Here is a 13,030-nt window from a genome sequence, read left to right as displayed (position 1 = left end):
CTTCATGAGCTGAGCTTCAGTGAGGGGAGGCCCATTTTAAAATCTTGTCTCTGGGCCCACTCCAACCTTGCTATGCCCCTGGGGTGTTCAGATTGTAAAAAGTGCTTTTCAATCAAGGAACCAGTAGGATCCAGCAATGGGGGTGGTGAGGAGGGATGGGTCGAGCGATGTTTATTCCCCTAGGCACCCATTTAATGCCGGCGTGATCTGCAGCTATCCACAAGTGGTCATGTTTAGCATCATGCCTTACGAACGTGCTTCTGCTGATTTCTGAAGATGACCCTGTTTCAAAAAGCAGGTAAAGGTAAAGGGTGCTGTCCAGTCGGTGTTGACTCCTGGCGACCACAGAGCCCTGTGGGTTTTTTTTTTTTTTTTGGTAGAATCCAGGAGGGGTTTACCATTGCCTTCTCCCGCTCAGTATGAGACGATGCCTTTGAGCACCTTCCTAGATCGCTGCAGCCCGATATAGGTGTTTCCCATAGTTTGCCATACCGGGCAATCTCATGCTTGCTAGGCAAGTTCATCCCCCCTCTCCTTCCTTTCTTGGACAGTTGGCAACTTTGCTGAACCTTGGGAAGTTGCCATGCTTCAGCCCTGGAACATCTGAAGGGAAGATTCCTCTTTGCGGGGGTGGGCGAAGGTTCAACCTGACAGGCGCTCTCGAAATCAAGCAACACATTACGGAGCTCTCCCTTGGATGAGTGGGTGTTAAAAAAAAAAAAGGTTAGAGAAGGAGCTGCCCATGCCCCACACTGGCTGCTAGGGGGCAGCAAAGAGTAGGCAGTCTTTGCTAGAAGCCGGCAAAGACTCGGCTGGCAGCCTCCTGTGTCCTCCAGGCGGCAATAGGAATGTTCCGATTCCTCCCTCCCAACAGTAATTTGGAGCTCATGGAGATTATTTTCTCTTTTTGTGCAATTTGATTCTCCCTCCCGCTTCTTCCTCGGCTTAAGCCAGGGCTGCACAACTTTGGCCCGCCAGAGGTAATGTCTTACCTCCACCCAAACGAAAACAGAGACCCTTCCATCAAGGGGCATTTGGCAAAGAGGCACCTTTTAACATGGTGATTCTCTTTATTTAGCAGGGGGAGAGAAACTGGCCCTATCCATCCCCAGCACAGGACCTCCAGTGACTTTTGCTGGTGTCTATCTGATGTTTCCTTTAGATTGTGAGCCCTTTGGGGAGAGGGATCCATCTTATTTGTTTGTTATACCTCTGTGTAAACCACCCTGAGCAATTTTTGGAAGGGCTGTATAGAAATCGAATTATTATTATTATTATTATTATTATTATTATTATTATTATTATTATTATTGAAGTGCATACACAGCAAATTGCCCATTCCCCTTTAGATCTCTATGCCCCACTTCCCCACACTTCCCTCCCCATATTTCCATCTCTTTCGTGGCTAGTTAAGGGTTGGCCATTCTGAGCCTGAGCCTCTCCAGTTTTTGTTGGACTACAGCTCCCATCACCCCCAGAAACTGAAATTTAGTGTAGCTGAGAATGATGGGAGTTGTAGTCCAGCAGCAGCAAGAGAGCTTTAGGTTGGCTGAGCCTGGGCCAGTTCTTAAAAAGAAAAGAGCACACACACAGTGCCTAGGCCTTACTGTCTCTTAATCCTATGCTATGGGGTGTGTGAAATCCGTTCTAGACACTCTCCAAGTTCTTCATTTCATGATTTCGTATTTTCCAGACTTTGAGTCCTGCCTGCATCTTAAGCCTGCCATGGGAGCTCTGATATGCAACAGAATGCTGGACAAAGAAACTCCACCCACCCCAACTGTTTGTTCTGCAGCATCTGGTATTTAATGGTATACTGCTTCTGAACATGGAGGCTCTCCACACGGCTAGGATGGCATTGTTGGTAGGGATTATTCTGAGTTTGATTGCCATTTTCCCAGGGAAGTGTGGTTAGGATTCAACACTGGAACAAGTCACAAGATTTTCATGATGTGAAATGTCACAAAACAAAGCACACACCCCAAACTGCAACAAATTGAAGAGACCAGTGATAGTGATGGCAAATTTATGAATTAGTTGGTGTTGGGGAATATAATCTCCACATGGTTTGAGAAGCTTGTTTCTAACATTTTAATCCTGCCCTGGCCTTGTCCAAGGTGTTCAGTGCTACATAGAATGTTCTTCCACGCCTTTCAGCTTCACAACAACCCTGAGAGGTAGGTCTGGCCAAAAGATGGTGATTGGTCCAAGGTCACCCAGTGAGCTTCATGGCGGAGTGGGGACAGCAGTGGCCAAGCTGACTCTTGTCCTGAACATGGGGAGATAGGACAGATCAGTGAAGGAGCACTTTAAGGAACAGACCTTGGGAAACATAGGAATATAGGAAGCTGCCATAGACCGAGTCAGACCATTGGTCCATTTGGCTCAGTATCTTCTACACAGACTGGCAGTGGCTTCTCCAAGGTTGCAGGCTGGAATCTCTCTCAGCCCTATCTTGGAGATGCTGCCAGGGAGGGAACTTGGAACCTTCTGCTCTTCCCAGAGCGGCTCCATCCCCTGAGAGTAATATCTTACAGTGCTCATACATCAAGTCTCCCATTCATATGCAACCAGGGCAGACCCTGCTTAGCGAAGGGGACAAGTCATGCTTGCTACCACAAGACCAGCTCTGATTGGGATATGAGAGCAAGGGACAGGTTGTACTTTTCTTCCTGGAACAATTGCTGGAAAAGGGTTGGAGTCAAAAAGGGGGATGGTGGTGTGGGAGCTTAATTGCAACCTCCTTTAACAGCAGGTCATGCATTCTTAGGAAGGTCTGTTTCTTCAAATTTGAGTCATTAAGATCTTTCTTTCTTTCTTTCTTTCTTTCTTTCTTTCTTTCTTTCTTTCTTTCTTTCTTTCTTTCTTTCTTTCCATCATCTTCTCTCCCTCTCTCTGATTTCCTTCTTACCCTCTATCATTTTCTCTTTCTCTACTACCTCCCTCCTCCCCTTCTCTCTTTCTTTCTCTTTCTTTCTTTCCATCATCTTCTCTTCCTCTCTCTGATTTCCTTCTTTCCCCCCATCATTTTTCTTTCTCTCTCCACTTCCTCCCTCCCTCTCTCCATCATCCTCTCCTTCTTTCTTTCCTATGTCTTTTCTTCCTTCCATCTCTTTCCATCACTCCTGCTTTCTTTTCCCTCTCTCCATCATTCTTTCCTTCTCTCTCTCTTTCTCCAATTTCTTTGTCTCCTCCTCTCTCCATCATTATTTCTTTCTGCTCTTCTTTCTTTCCCCTCTCTTCCTTGCTCTTTCCTTCTTTGTTTTCTCCAGTTTCTTTTCTTTCTCCACTTTCTCTCTTTCCCCCTTCTCTCTCTCTCTCTCCAGCCAGCCATGCAGTGGAATCCCGGGGGTTGCTCGGTGTCTAAATAAAATAAAGAGAGTGGGGCTGGGGGAAAGCCTCCCTGACAAGCAGTTTCCATGTCTGGCTGCCGGGGAATGTCAGGGTTTTATAGAGAAGGCAGACAGATGTTGCTGGGCTTGAAAACAAATCCCGACTCTTAGGGGGAACTGAAGGGGCAGCCGGAATTGGGTTGGCTGGGCCAGGAAGACGAAGAGGGAGTTGAACATCCCCGCGGGCATCCACTCCACTGCAGGCCTGAGACTCCCACCCTGAAAGCTCCGCTTAGACCAGAGTCTTGGAGGAAATGTAGAACCAGGCCCAGCCTAGCTTTGGCTTCCCTCCCGCCCCAGGCTGAAAGATGGATGGTTTTGATTAAGCTAATGAAAGAGCACAAGAGGGAGAGGAGAGCACTGTACTCTGGTGCTCTCGCCTGGGATGTTTCTCTGTTTTGCAAAATGCGTCACTCTCCCTCGTGGGTCATGGAAATAGGAAACAAAAGAATGTTAACCCCTTGCAGTTGGGGCTGCTGGTGACCGGGGTGGGAATTGGGGTGTATCCTGGCAGGGAGGCAGCACAGCACCTCTTCCTTTATGAGGAAGCTGGGGCAGCAGGGAGGGGGGCTATGGATTTTGAAGCAGCTATGAGTGCATGCCCATGAACATATGATGCTGCCAGTAGAGTCAGACCACTGGTTCATCTGGCCTGGCCCAGTACTGCCTGCGCTGACTGGCAGCAGTTCTCCAAGGGCTCAGGCTGCAGCTTTCCTCATCACGTGTTACCTGATCCTTGTAGCTAGAGATGTTAGAAACTGAACACAGGATCTTTGGTATGGAAAGATCTGCCACGCTACCATTGAGCAGAATGGACAGAGGAGTTCCGTCTATTCTAACTGGCAGAAACTCTCTAGGCTCTCAGGCAGTGACTTTCTCCATCACCTGCTTCCTGTTTTAACTGGAGATGCCGGGGACTGAATATGGGACCCCCTACCTGCAAAGCACAGGGTCTACCGCTAAACTACGGGCCCCTCCCCATCTCACTTGACACTTGAGAAACTGAAGTGGATGATTTCTGCATCTCTGACCCACTATAGAGCTATTCACACATTGCGTGGTACACTCGTACAAGTGTACAAGGATAAGAGGGACATTTTTGTGTGCGAATGACTGTACATGCATTCATTTCAAAATTCAGCACCCAGGATTGGGGCCAGATTACAGTACAGATCGTGTGTACTGCTGTATGCCCATTGTAGGTAATGTGTTCAAAACTGTACACTACTACTACAAATATTTCCATACCACTCCTCAACTAAAGTTCTCAAAGAGGTTTACATAGAAAATTAAATAATACATGAAAAAGATGATTCCCTGTCCCCAAAGGACTCACAGTCTAAAAAGAAACATAAGGCCTCCTTGCAAAAATATATAACTTTTCTCTCCAATCAGGACTGGAAAGTACCAAATGTAACACTGATTTTCAAAAAGGGATTCAGGGGTGATCTGGGAAATTACAGGCCAGTTAGCTTAACCTCCATTCCAGGCAAATTGATGGAAAGCATCCTCAAGGATATAGAAGAACAGGCCCTGCTGGGAGAGAGCCAGCATGGCTTCTGCAAAGGTAAATCTTGCCTCACAAAACTTTTGGAGTTTTTTGAGACTGTCAACAAGTATGTGGATAAAGGTGATCCAGTTAACATAGTATACCTGGACTTCCAAAAATCTTTTGACAAAGTTCTTCATCAACGACTCTTGAGAAAACGTAGCAGTCATGGGATAAGGGGACAAGTGTGGATTGCTAACTGGTTGAAGGAAAGGAAACAGAGGGCAGGGATAAATGGAGAGTTTTCACAATGGAGGGAAGTAAGAAGTGGGGTCCCCCAAGGATCTGTACTGGGACTGTTGCTTTTTAATTTATTTATAAATGACCTAGAAGTTGGGGTAAGCAGCGAGGTGGCCCAATTTGCAGATGATACCAAACTCTTTTAGGTAGTGAAATCCAAAACGGATTGTGAGGAGCTCCAAAAGGATCTCTCCACACTGGGTGAGTGGGAAACAAAATGGCAAAAGCGGTTCAATGTTGGCAAGTGTAAAGTGGTGCACATTGGGACAAAAAACCCCAACTCTGAGTATACGTTGATGGGATCTGAGCTGCCGGTGACTGATCAGGAGAGGGATCTTGGGGTCATGGTGGACAGCTTGTTGAAATTGTTGACTCAATGTGCGGCAGCTGTGAAAAAGGCCAATTCCATGCTAGGGATCATTAGGAAAAGGATTGAAAAATAAAACTGCTAATATTATAATGCCCTTATACAAAGTTAGGGTGCAGCCACACCTGGAGTACTGCGTACAATTCTGGTCACCACATCTAAAAAAGGACATTGTAGAACTGGAAAAGGTGCAGAAGAGGGCAACCAAGATGATTAGGGTTCTAGAGCACCTTCCTTATGAGGCAAGGCTACAATACCTGGGGCTTTTTAGTTTAGAAAAAGGTGAACGCGGGGAGACATGATAGAGGTCTATTAAATCATGCATAGAGTGGAGAAAGGGGATAGAGAGAAATTCTTCTCCCTCTCCCATAGCACTAGAACCAGGGGTCATCCCATGAAATTGATTGCCAGGAAATTTAGGTCCAACAAACAGAAGTACTTTTTCACACAACACATAATCAACTTGTTCTCTGCCACAAGATGTGGTTACAGCCAACAACCGGGATGTTTTTAAGAGGGGTTTGGACAACTTCATGGAGGAGAGGTCTATCAATGGCTACTAGTCTGAGGGCTATAGGCCACCTCCAGCCTCAAAGGCAGGATGCCTCTGAGTCCCAGTTTCAGGGGAGTAACAGCAGGAGAGAGGGCATGCCCTCAACTCCTGCCTGTAGGCTTCCAGCATCTGTGGCATCTGGTGGGCCACTGTGTGAAACAGGATGCTGGTCTAGATGGGCCTCGGGCCTGATCCAGCAGGGCTGTTCTTATGTTCTTAAACCATCTTGGCGTGGCTCATACAATCACACTAATGTAAGTAACCCACATTAAACCTAGATTTGAGCAATTGTGTGAACCAGGCCTGATTGAGTTTGTTGTCCTGGAAAGTGGTCAGTAATAAAAGGAAGATGGAGCTGCCTCTGAGCATGTACAGAATACATCTCTCTTACTACTAAATTATTACAAATCTCTGAGAGTAGAGAGCAAGGCTTCCTGGCCAGACAGTGCATATTTCAGGCTGGGTTTTGATCCAAGGCAAACTTTTTATTCTAGAATTTCCACTAAGTAATCAGCTCAAGGAATTCAGTGTAGTAGGCTGAAATGGAGCTACTTCATAGCCAGGGCAAATGTCTCTAATTCAGCTCCTGGAACTCAGTGTACACAAATGTAATGTGAAACCTGGTACTTAAACACTATGGTTCAGTGATTAAGACCCAAGGTTCATCATAAATCCCAACTGAGTTTTGCTGTCTAACTTCATATGAATGGGCGTATTCCAATGGTTTTCTCTGACAGACTGATGGATAGTTGGGGACTTAGCAGGAAAATGTTAATGTTCCTTAATGACTGGGAATGTTTTCCTTCATGGCCTGGAAATCTCTCTCTCCTGCCTTTGGAATGCAACACTGATAGAGAAGCAAGTTCAAATCTGGAGAGGATGGCAAAGATAGTTGGGAAATTAGCAGCATCCAATGTATTCAGGGGAGTGTGTTGATTGAGGGACTGGAAGGAAGCTCTCAACAGAGACCTCCCACTGGGTGCCCATCATCACCCTCCTCCTTGTGCCTCTGGGAAAGTCTGAGAGAAGGGCCAAGCACTACCCTAGAAGGGTGCCACCTCCTGGAGGTTAGTAAGTTCCCAGCAATGTGGGCCCAAAGCGAGGCTCTAGATGGGGCAGGAGAAGCAGGCGTGGGGCTCCATGCTCCTCCCTGCGAATGCCCTGGTGGCCCGCTTGGGATTTGGGAAGTTCTCATGCCAGCAGCAATGAGAACAATGGGCGGAGGTGAAGCAAGCCTTCCCCCCCACCCCGCAGCTTCATAACCCAATGCAGACTAGTAGACTAGTCCACCAAGCATTTTCTGTTATGAGAAGGGGATGTTAGCTCAGTGGAAGAGCGCTTTTGATCCTTGCCATCTCCATTTAACAATTTCCTCCTTAGTATAGTGGTAAGTATTCCCGCCTGTCACGCGGGAGACCAGGGTTTGATTCCCTGATGGGGAGAACAAAGCTTTTGGGGAGGGGCCCAGTGGTAGAGCATCTGCTTTGCATGCAGAAGGTCTCGGCTTCAATCCGACCCTGGCAACTCCAAATAAGGCTAAGAAAGACTCCTGCCTGAAGCCATGGACAGTCACTGCCAGTCAGTGTAGATAATACCGAACTGGATGGCCCAATGATCTGACTTGGCATAACACAGCTGCTTATGTTCCTAAGCAGCTGTTCTCATTAGGAATCTGAAGAAGGTTCCATGATCTTGCTGCTTGCTGTAGCAGTCTATTGCTTCCGATATGCTCTGCTTGTATATTATTTAGAACTAAATTACAAAGACAGTGACACCATAAGTCCCCAATGCTTTTTCATCCAAAGGAAACAAAACCCTATATTGCTACCCCTTGAGTTTTTCAGCGCTCAGGGAAGTGAGGCGTGCTTGACAAAATCAATGGGACAAATTTGTCATGAATGCCTGCCAGTTGTGATTTCAGCTAAGGCAGGAGGCAGGTTTGCCAGCTCTGGAAATTAAAAGAAAAAACCATGCAATCTGGGTGAATACAGGGGAGAAGCTGAATGGAGCTAGGGTGTGTGTGTGCAGTGGGTCAGGTACAGGGCCTAATTGGGGCAGGGAGGTATGGGAGCTCCTTTATGGTGTTCTAGATCAAAGCTCTGTGCAAAAACAGTCATAACACAAAATACTAGCCCCACTTGAGCCCTGATCAGTGTCACATTCCAAAGACAGAGGAGAGAGATTTCCAGGCCATTAAGAGCAATCGCTCTCATAATTAAAGAAGAGTAATCTTCTTTTATCATGACCACACATCATTATTATTATTATTATTATTTTACATTTATATCCCGCTCTTCCTCCAAGGAGCCCAGAGCGGTGTACTACATCCTTGAGTTTCTCCTCACAACAACCCTGTGAAGTAGGTTAGGCTGAGAGAGAAGAGACTGGCCCAGAGTCACCCAGCTAGTTTCATGGCTGAATGGGGATTTGAACTCGGGTCTCCCCGCTCCTAGTCCGGCACTCTAACCACTACACCACGCTGGCTCTCTTATCTCTCTTACATGCCTCTTACCTTTTTGGCAACTAGTCCCAAAGCAATAACCAACTACCTCAGCTTTCTTTCTTGACAGAGTTGACTGTTGGTGACTCTGCCTCAAAAAGAGTGAGGCTCTATAGTCACACGTTATGAGCAACACTCATAGGAGCATACAGTGTACACATGTACAGATCTGTACACAGGTATTCACATGAATACAGAGATAGAAGTAAACTTCCTACTGGCCTTTGAGGAACCTGCGCTTAGGCTCAGTTTTAAAACGAATGCAGAAAGAGTTACCACACAGGGTTGGTTCATATGAACATGGCCCAAATACACAAAGAGGGGTGGGGATGCACAAAGTGATCACTTTAGGGGCTGTTCGGATGAACAGTCCCCACAAGTGATTGAAGGGGTGCCCCAAAAGTGCATCAGGGCGGACGGGCTTTTGGTGTGCCCCTGCTCCTCTTCCTGTGTTGGGGCTGTGTTCACGTGAACCAGCCCCCAAACACACATGTGTGTACAGACATCTGAGTGTATGAGGCCCAACGTGTCTGAACACAGCTCTTGACCATCATCAGCCAAGCACTCTCACAAATCTGTGTTTGAGGAATGAGAAGGCATAGGCAAGACCTTCCTAGAAAGTACATACTTTCTAAGAAACTGAAGCCCTGGTACCAGCTAGTTACTTTGAACCCCAGCACTTGTCTGTTGGCAAATGGACTGAATTCATTGCGGGAAGTTTCACCTTCGGGGCTTGGGTGTGTCTCATTGCAATGTCAGAATTGCTCAATTCCTGTGGGAGGTAAGAGCATCATGAATTCCCACCACCCGAGCTAAAGACATGCAACATGCATTGATGAAAAGTGTACAGATATTTTGATTCGTTGTATACCGCCTTAAGACCTGGGTATAGCCAATATAGAAATGTTGGCTATGCAAATACAGAACACAGAGATGTTGGTAAATACAAATAAGTAAACTTCGCACTATTTTGACGGCTGCGGTCCCTCCACGACGACTACTGGCGCAGCTTTTTGTGCCTGTCCCTTTAAGACGCTGCCTGGGTGTGTCCAACCATCCTTCACAAGCCGCCAAATGAGGGCGGCTCTCCTTGGGCTGCCTTCCAATGGGCTCCAGGTAGACTGTTCCATCTGGAAAGACACGGGGGTGGACGGCATTTCTTCTTTCCTTTGAGGGGGGAGACATACATCGAGTAACCCAGTTAACTTCTTTCCTTCTGTTTTAAACCCCTGGTGGGTGTGGTTTAATATGACATATGGGGGCATGGTTTGGGTTCCCGAAAGAACCAATCAGGAGGGAGAAGAGAAGTGGGAGGGGGTAGCTGGAGGAGAGGGAAAAGTTTGTTTGGGAAAAGTTTTTTTAAAAAAACTTTAAATATTAAAGAGAGAAAGAGTGGAAGGCGCAAAAAGAGGCGTTGAATTAAAGGGGAAGAAGTCCGCCTACCTCGTCTCTAATCCTGGAATCAGTGGCTCCTTTGGATTTTTCTTTTCTGGGGGGCTTCATCCTACCCACCCATCCTCAACCAGGCTCAACCTACCCACCCATCCTCAAAATGGGGGCAGCCAACTGTGAAGAGGAAGACCTAGAATTCAAGCTGATCTTTGGGGAGGAGGAAAAGGAGACCCCAGCCATGGGGATCCCGCTGGAAGGTGAGCCTGGGGGTGGTGCCTATTTTCGGGGGGGGGTGTCTCTGAAAAAAAGTGGGGAGCTATTTTAAGATTGTTTTAAAATATGTGAGTGTGGAAAATAGAATAAAAAGTCAGATTTTGTTGTGTGTGTGTCTGATAGAGCAGGGAGGTTTCTTCCTTTTTAGGACGAGGGGGTGGGAGATGGCACCAGAGCTGCCCCCCCCACCAGCTTCTGTAGTGCTTGTCTGTGTCTTCCTGAGAATGAAAAGTTGGAAGAAAACCAAATTTCACAACCTAGGATGAGAATTATTAATATATATGTAATCATTTTAAGATGGGTATCTCCTGTCTTCCGATGCTGCTCAGAGAAGTAGGCATGTACGGGTCAAAGACCGAACGTGGGAGAGCGAGTAGGGTGCGGGTGTATGTAGGTTGACTCAAGTTTGTGCTTGCAAGCTTTTGGATTGCACAGAATTCCATGTCAAAGGTGTTTTGTACCTCTGAAATCCCTGGGACCCACAGATGTCTATCTTTGTTTTCTGTTTAAGTTATCTTTCCCTCATCTCTTTATTAAATATAGAGCAATGTAATGTGATGATCCAGAACAGGACCTAAAAATTGGCAAGCCCAAGATTTAAGTTGTAATTTGGCCATGAACCCATTGGCTGAGCAAAGGTGTACCTTGGCTCACCTTGACTGCACCATATGTGCATTGAGAGTTGCGTACCTTGCAGGGTTGTTGTAAGGCAGGGGTTCTTAATTTTGGATTGCTGGACTACAACTCCTATCATCCCAGGCCATTATGATGGAGATCTGGGAACCCACGGTTAAGAACTCCTGCTTTCAGGGTTACTGAGATTATATGTGTGCAAAGTGCTTTAGGTATGTTGGAAAGCCATTCTCCCTCAGTTAGTAGGCAGGAAAATGATCCCCCACCCACCTCAAATGTGGCCTAGTCTGAAAAGTATGCATCTTAGAAGTGATAATGGGTGGGTGTAGGAGTGGAAATGGGCCTCAGAAAGGAGTGCATCTGGCCACAGATGATGCAAAATGCTCCGGAAGATTAAAATGCGATTATAAACCAAACTTCTGCAAAGCCTCCGCTGGTTTAAAATGTAGGTTACTGCACATCGCCAAATACATTGCAGTGATTCACATGGGTGTGTAAATAGCACAAGAGAAGCTGAAAGGTATTTGTGGTTAGATACTTGGCTGCAACCTAGGCAGCTGAAACACTTAATTGCTGCAGTGCCCTCATGTTATAACCAGAGTTCTGTTCATAGGGACTAGCACCGAAGTCATCAACATTTCTCCAATCCAAATGGGAATTGGAGAAGTATGCTATTTCCAGAGCTTCCTCTGTGGGGTCTGAAACTTGCCTCTCCTAGGCCCTCTTTTTCCTTCTAATGCTTTCCCTGTCACCAGAAGCTGAGCTTACCTGCCAAACTGTGGAGTGGAATGCACTCAGAAGACTTTCCAGAGGGGTAGTTATGTCAGTCTCTTGCGGCAAAAAGAACTAGCTGTCTTGTGGTATCTTTAAAGGCTTACACATGTATTGGGATGGGACGTGAGCGCTGGTGGGCCCAGAGCCCAGTCTTTCAGTTGCATGCAGTGGTCACGTCAGAAGATCTAGTTAAAACACTCCAAATATCACATTTGGAAATCCAGCCTTTGAATTCCAAAACGGAAAAATGTGGGTTGCGTGACATGGGTTTCCACATGCATAGTTGAAAAATGAGAATGAGAGCGGGGTGGGGGAATACTGTCCCCCCCCCGCCACCAGCCCCCCCCTCCAGTTTGTAAATTGAGCCCCCCACCCCATGTCTCTCGGGATCTGCTATGGGGATTATTGACGGCTCTGTCTCCAGATCTGCTGGTTTGGAGGTGTTCAGCTGACAGCTAGCTTGTCTCCCCAAAATATCCACACCCTGGCTGAGGGCACTGCTGTAAGGAAGTTGGCAGCCCTATAAGAGCAGCCCCCGAGGCGGAGGTAGGAAACTGGGTTTTTTTCCAAAAAGAAAGGTCAAGCCGTCTCTGGGCAGGCAGCGTCTGGTTCAAATGAAATCCAGATGGGGGCTGAGAGGGCCTCGGGATCCCACAGAACGCAGCCCCTCCAGACTGGCCTCTGTCCAAGGCCTTTCCATGGGGGGGGAGAGTGGGGGGGGAGGAAAGGCAGCAAGTGGGGGGGGGGCTCTCCTGCATACGGTTCTAACTAGCTCCCTAAAGCACTGCAACATTTTCCCTTTTGTCTCTTGGCCGGCGCCCCGTTTCCTCGGCAACGGGGGTCCCTGCCAGTGGCGCCTGGGGCTTTGGGAAATGGCCCTTTAATTGGGTTCAGATGGCGGCCCCTCCCTGACAAGCTCGTTCTCCCCCCCCAACAAATCCTGGGCTCGTCTCCGGCCCACAGAACAGGGTGGAGGCCCAGAGAGGATTGGGCCGAGTTCAAGGGAGGTTTTCTGAGTGCCCCAGTCCCTGGCCAGACCTTCCAAAGTATTTGTCTCAAAGGTGAGGTAGGCCGAGGCCTTCCGCCCTCATCCAGCGAAGGCCAAGGAAGGACCAGACAGGCGTGCAAACGCTGGAGGCGAGATAGTGGCTCTACCTTTGCTAGGCCAGGGAGCCAGAAACCTCAGAAGAGCCTGTCTGGATTGGATCAATAGCCTGTCTAGGCTAGCCTCCTGTTTCCAACAGCGGTCAGCCTTAGGCCTCCAGAAAGTCCAGGAGCAGGGCCTGCAGGAAACTGCTTCTTGTTCCTAGCATCTGGTATTTGGAGGTATACTGCCTCTGAACATGGAGGTTCCACT

At 47.5% G+C, this 13,030-nt stretch overlaps 1 protein-coding gene, 1 long non-coding RNA gene and 1 other non-coding gene across 3 annotated transcripts in view; 2 read left to right on the top strand and 1 right to left on the bottom strand.

Annotated features, from left to right (window-relative positions):
- Nucleotides 1-2,025: 2,025 nt before the first annotated feature.
- On the bottom strand, nt 2,026-12,332 carry LOC128331741 (uncharacterized). Its single transcript, XR_008310418.1, has 3 exons — nt 11,668-12,332; nt 9,568-9,768; nt 2,026-2,269 (listed from the first exon to the last, which is right to left on the bottom strand). It is a non-coding gene; the product is annotated as an uncharacterized LOC128331741 (long non-coding RNA).
- TRNAD-GUC (transfer RNA aspartic acid (anticodon GUC)) lies at nt 7,472-7,543 on the top strand. Its single transcript has one exon. It is a non-coding gene; the product is annotated as a tRNA-Asp (tRNA).
- The window catches only part of NFATC4 (nuclear factor of activated T cells 4), a 37,279-nt gene continuing 34,167 nt past the window's right edge, over nt 9,919-13,030 (top strand). The window contains exon 1 of the mRNA XM_053265545.1: nt 9,919-10,250. Coding sequence (XP_053121520.1) covers nt 10,154-10,250 — 97 coding nt within the window. The 5' untranslated portion in view covers nt 9,919-10,153. The remainder of the gene's footprint in view (nt 10,251-13,030) is intronic.

Source organism: Hemicordylus capensis, chromosome 6, assembly GCF_027244095.1.
Source record: "Hemicordylus capensis ecotype Gifberg chromosome 6, rHemCap1.1.pri, whole genome shotgun sequence".
Taxonomy (NCBI): Eukaryota; Metazoa; Chordata; class Lepidosauria; order Squamata; family Cordylidae; genus Hemicordylus; species Hemicordylus capensis.
This window is presented reverse-complemented; position numbering and strand designations above follow the sequence as displayed.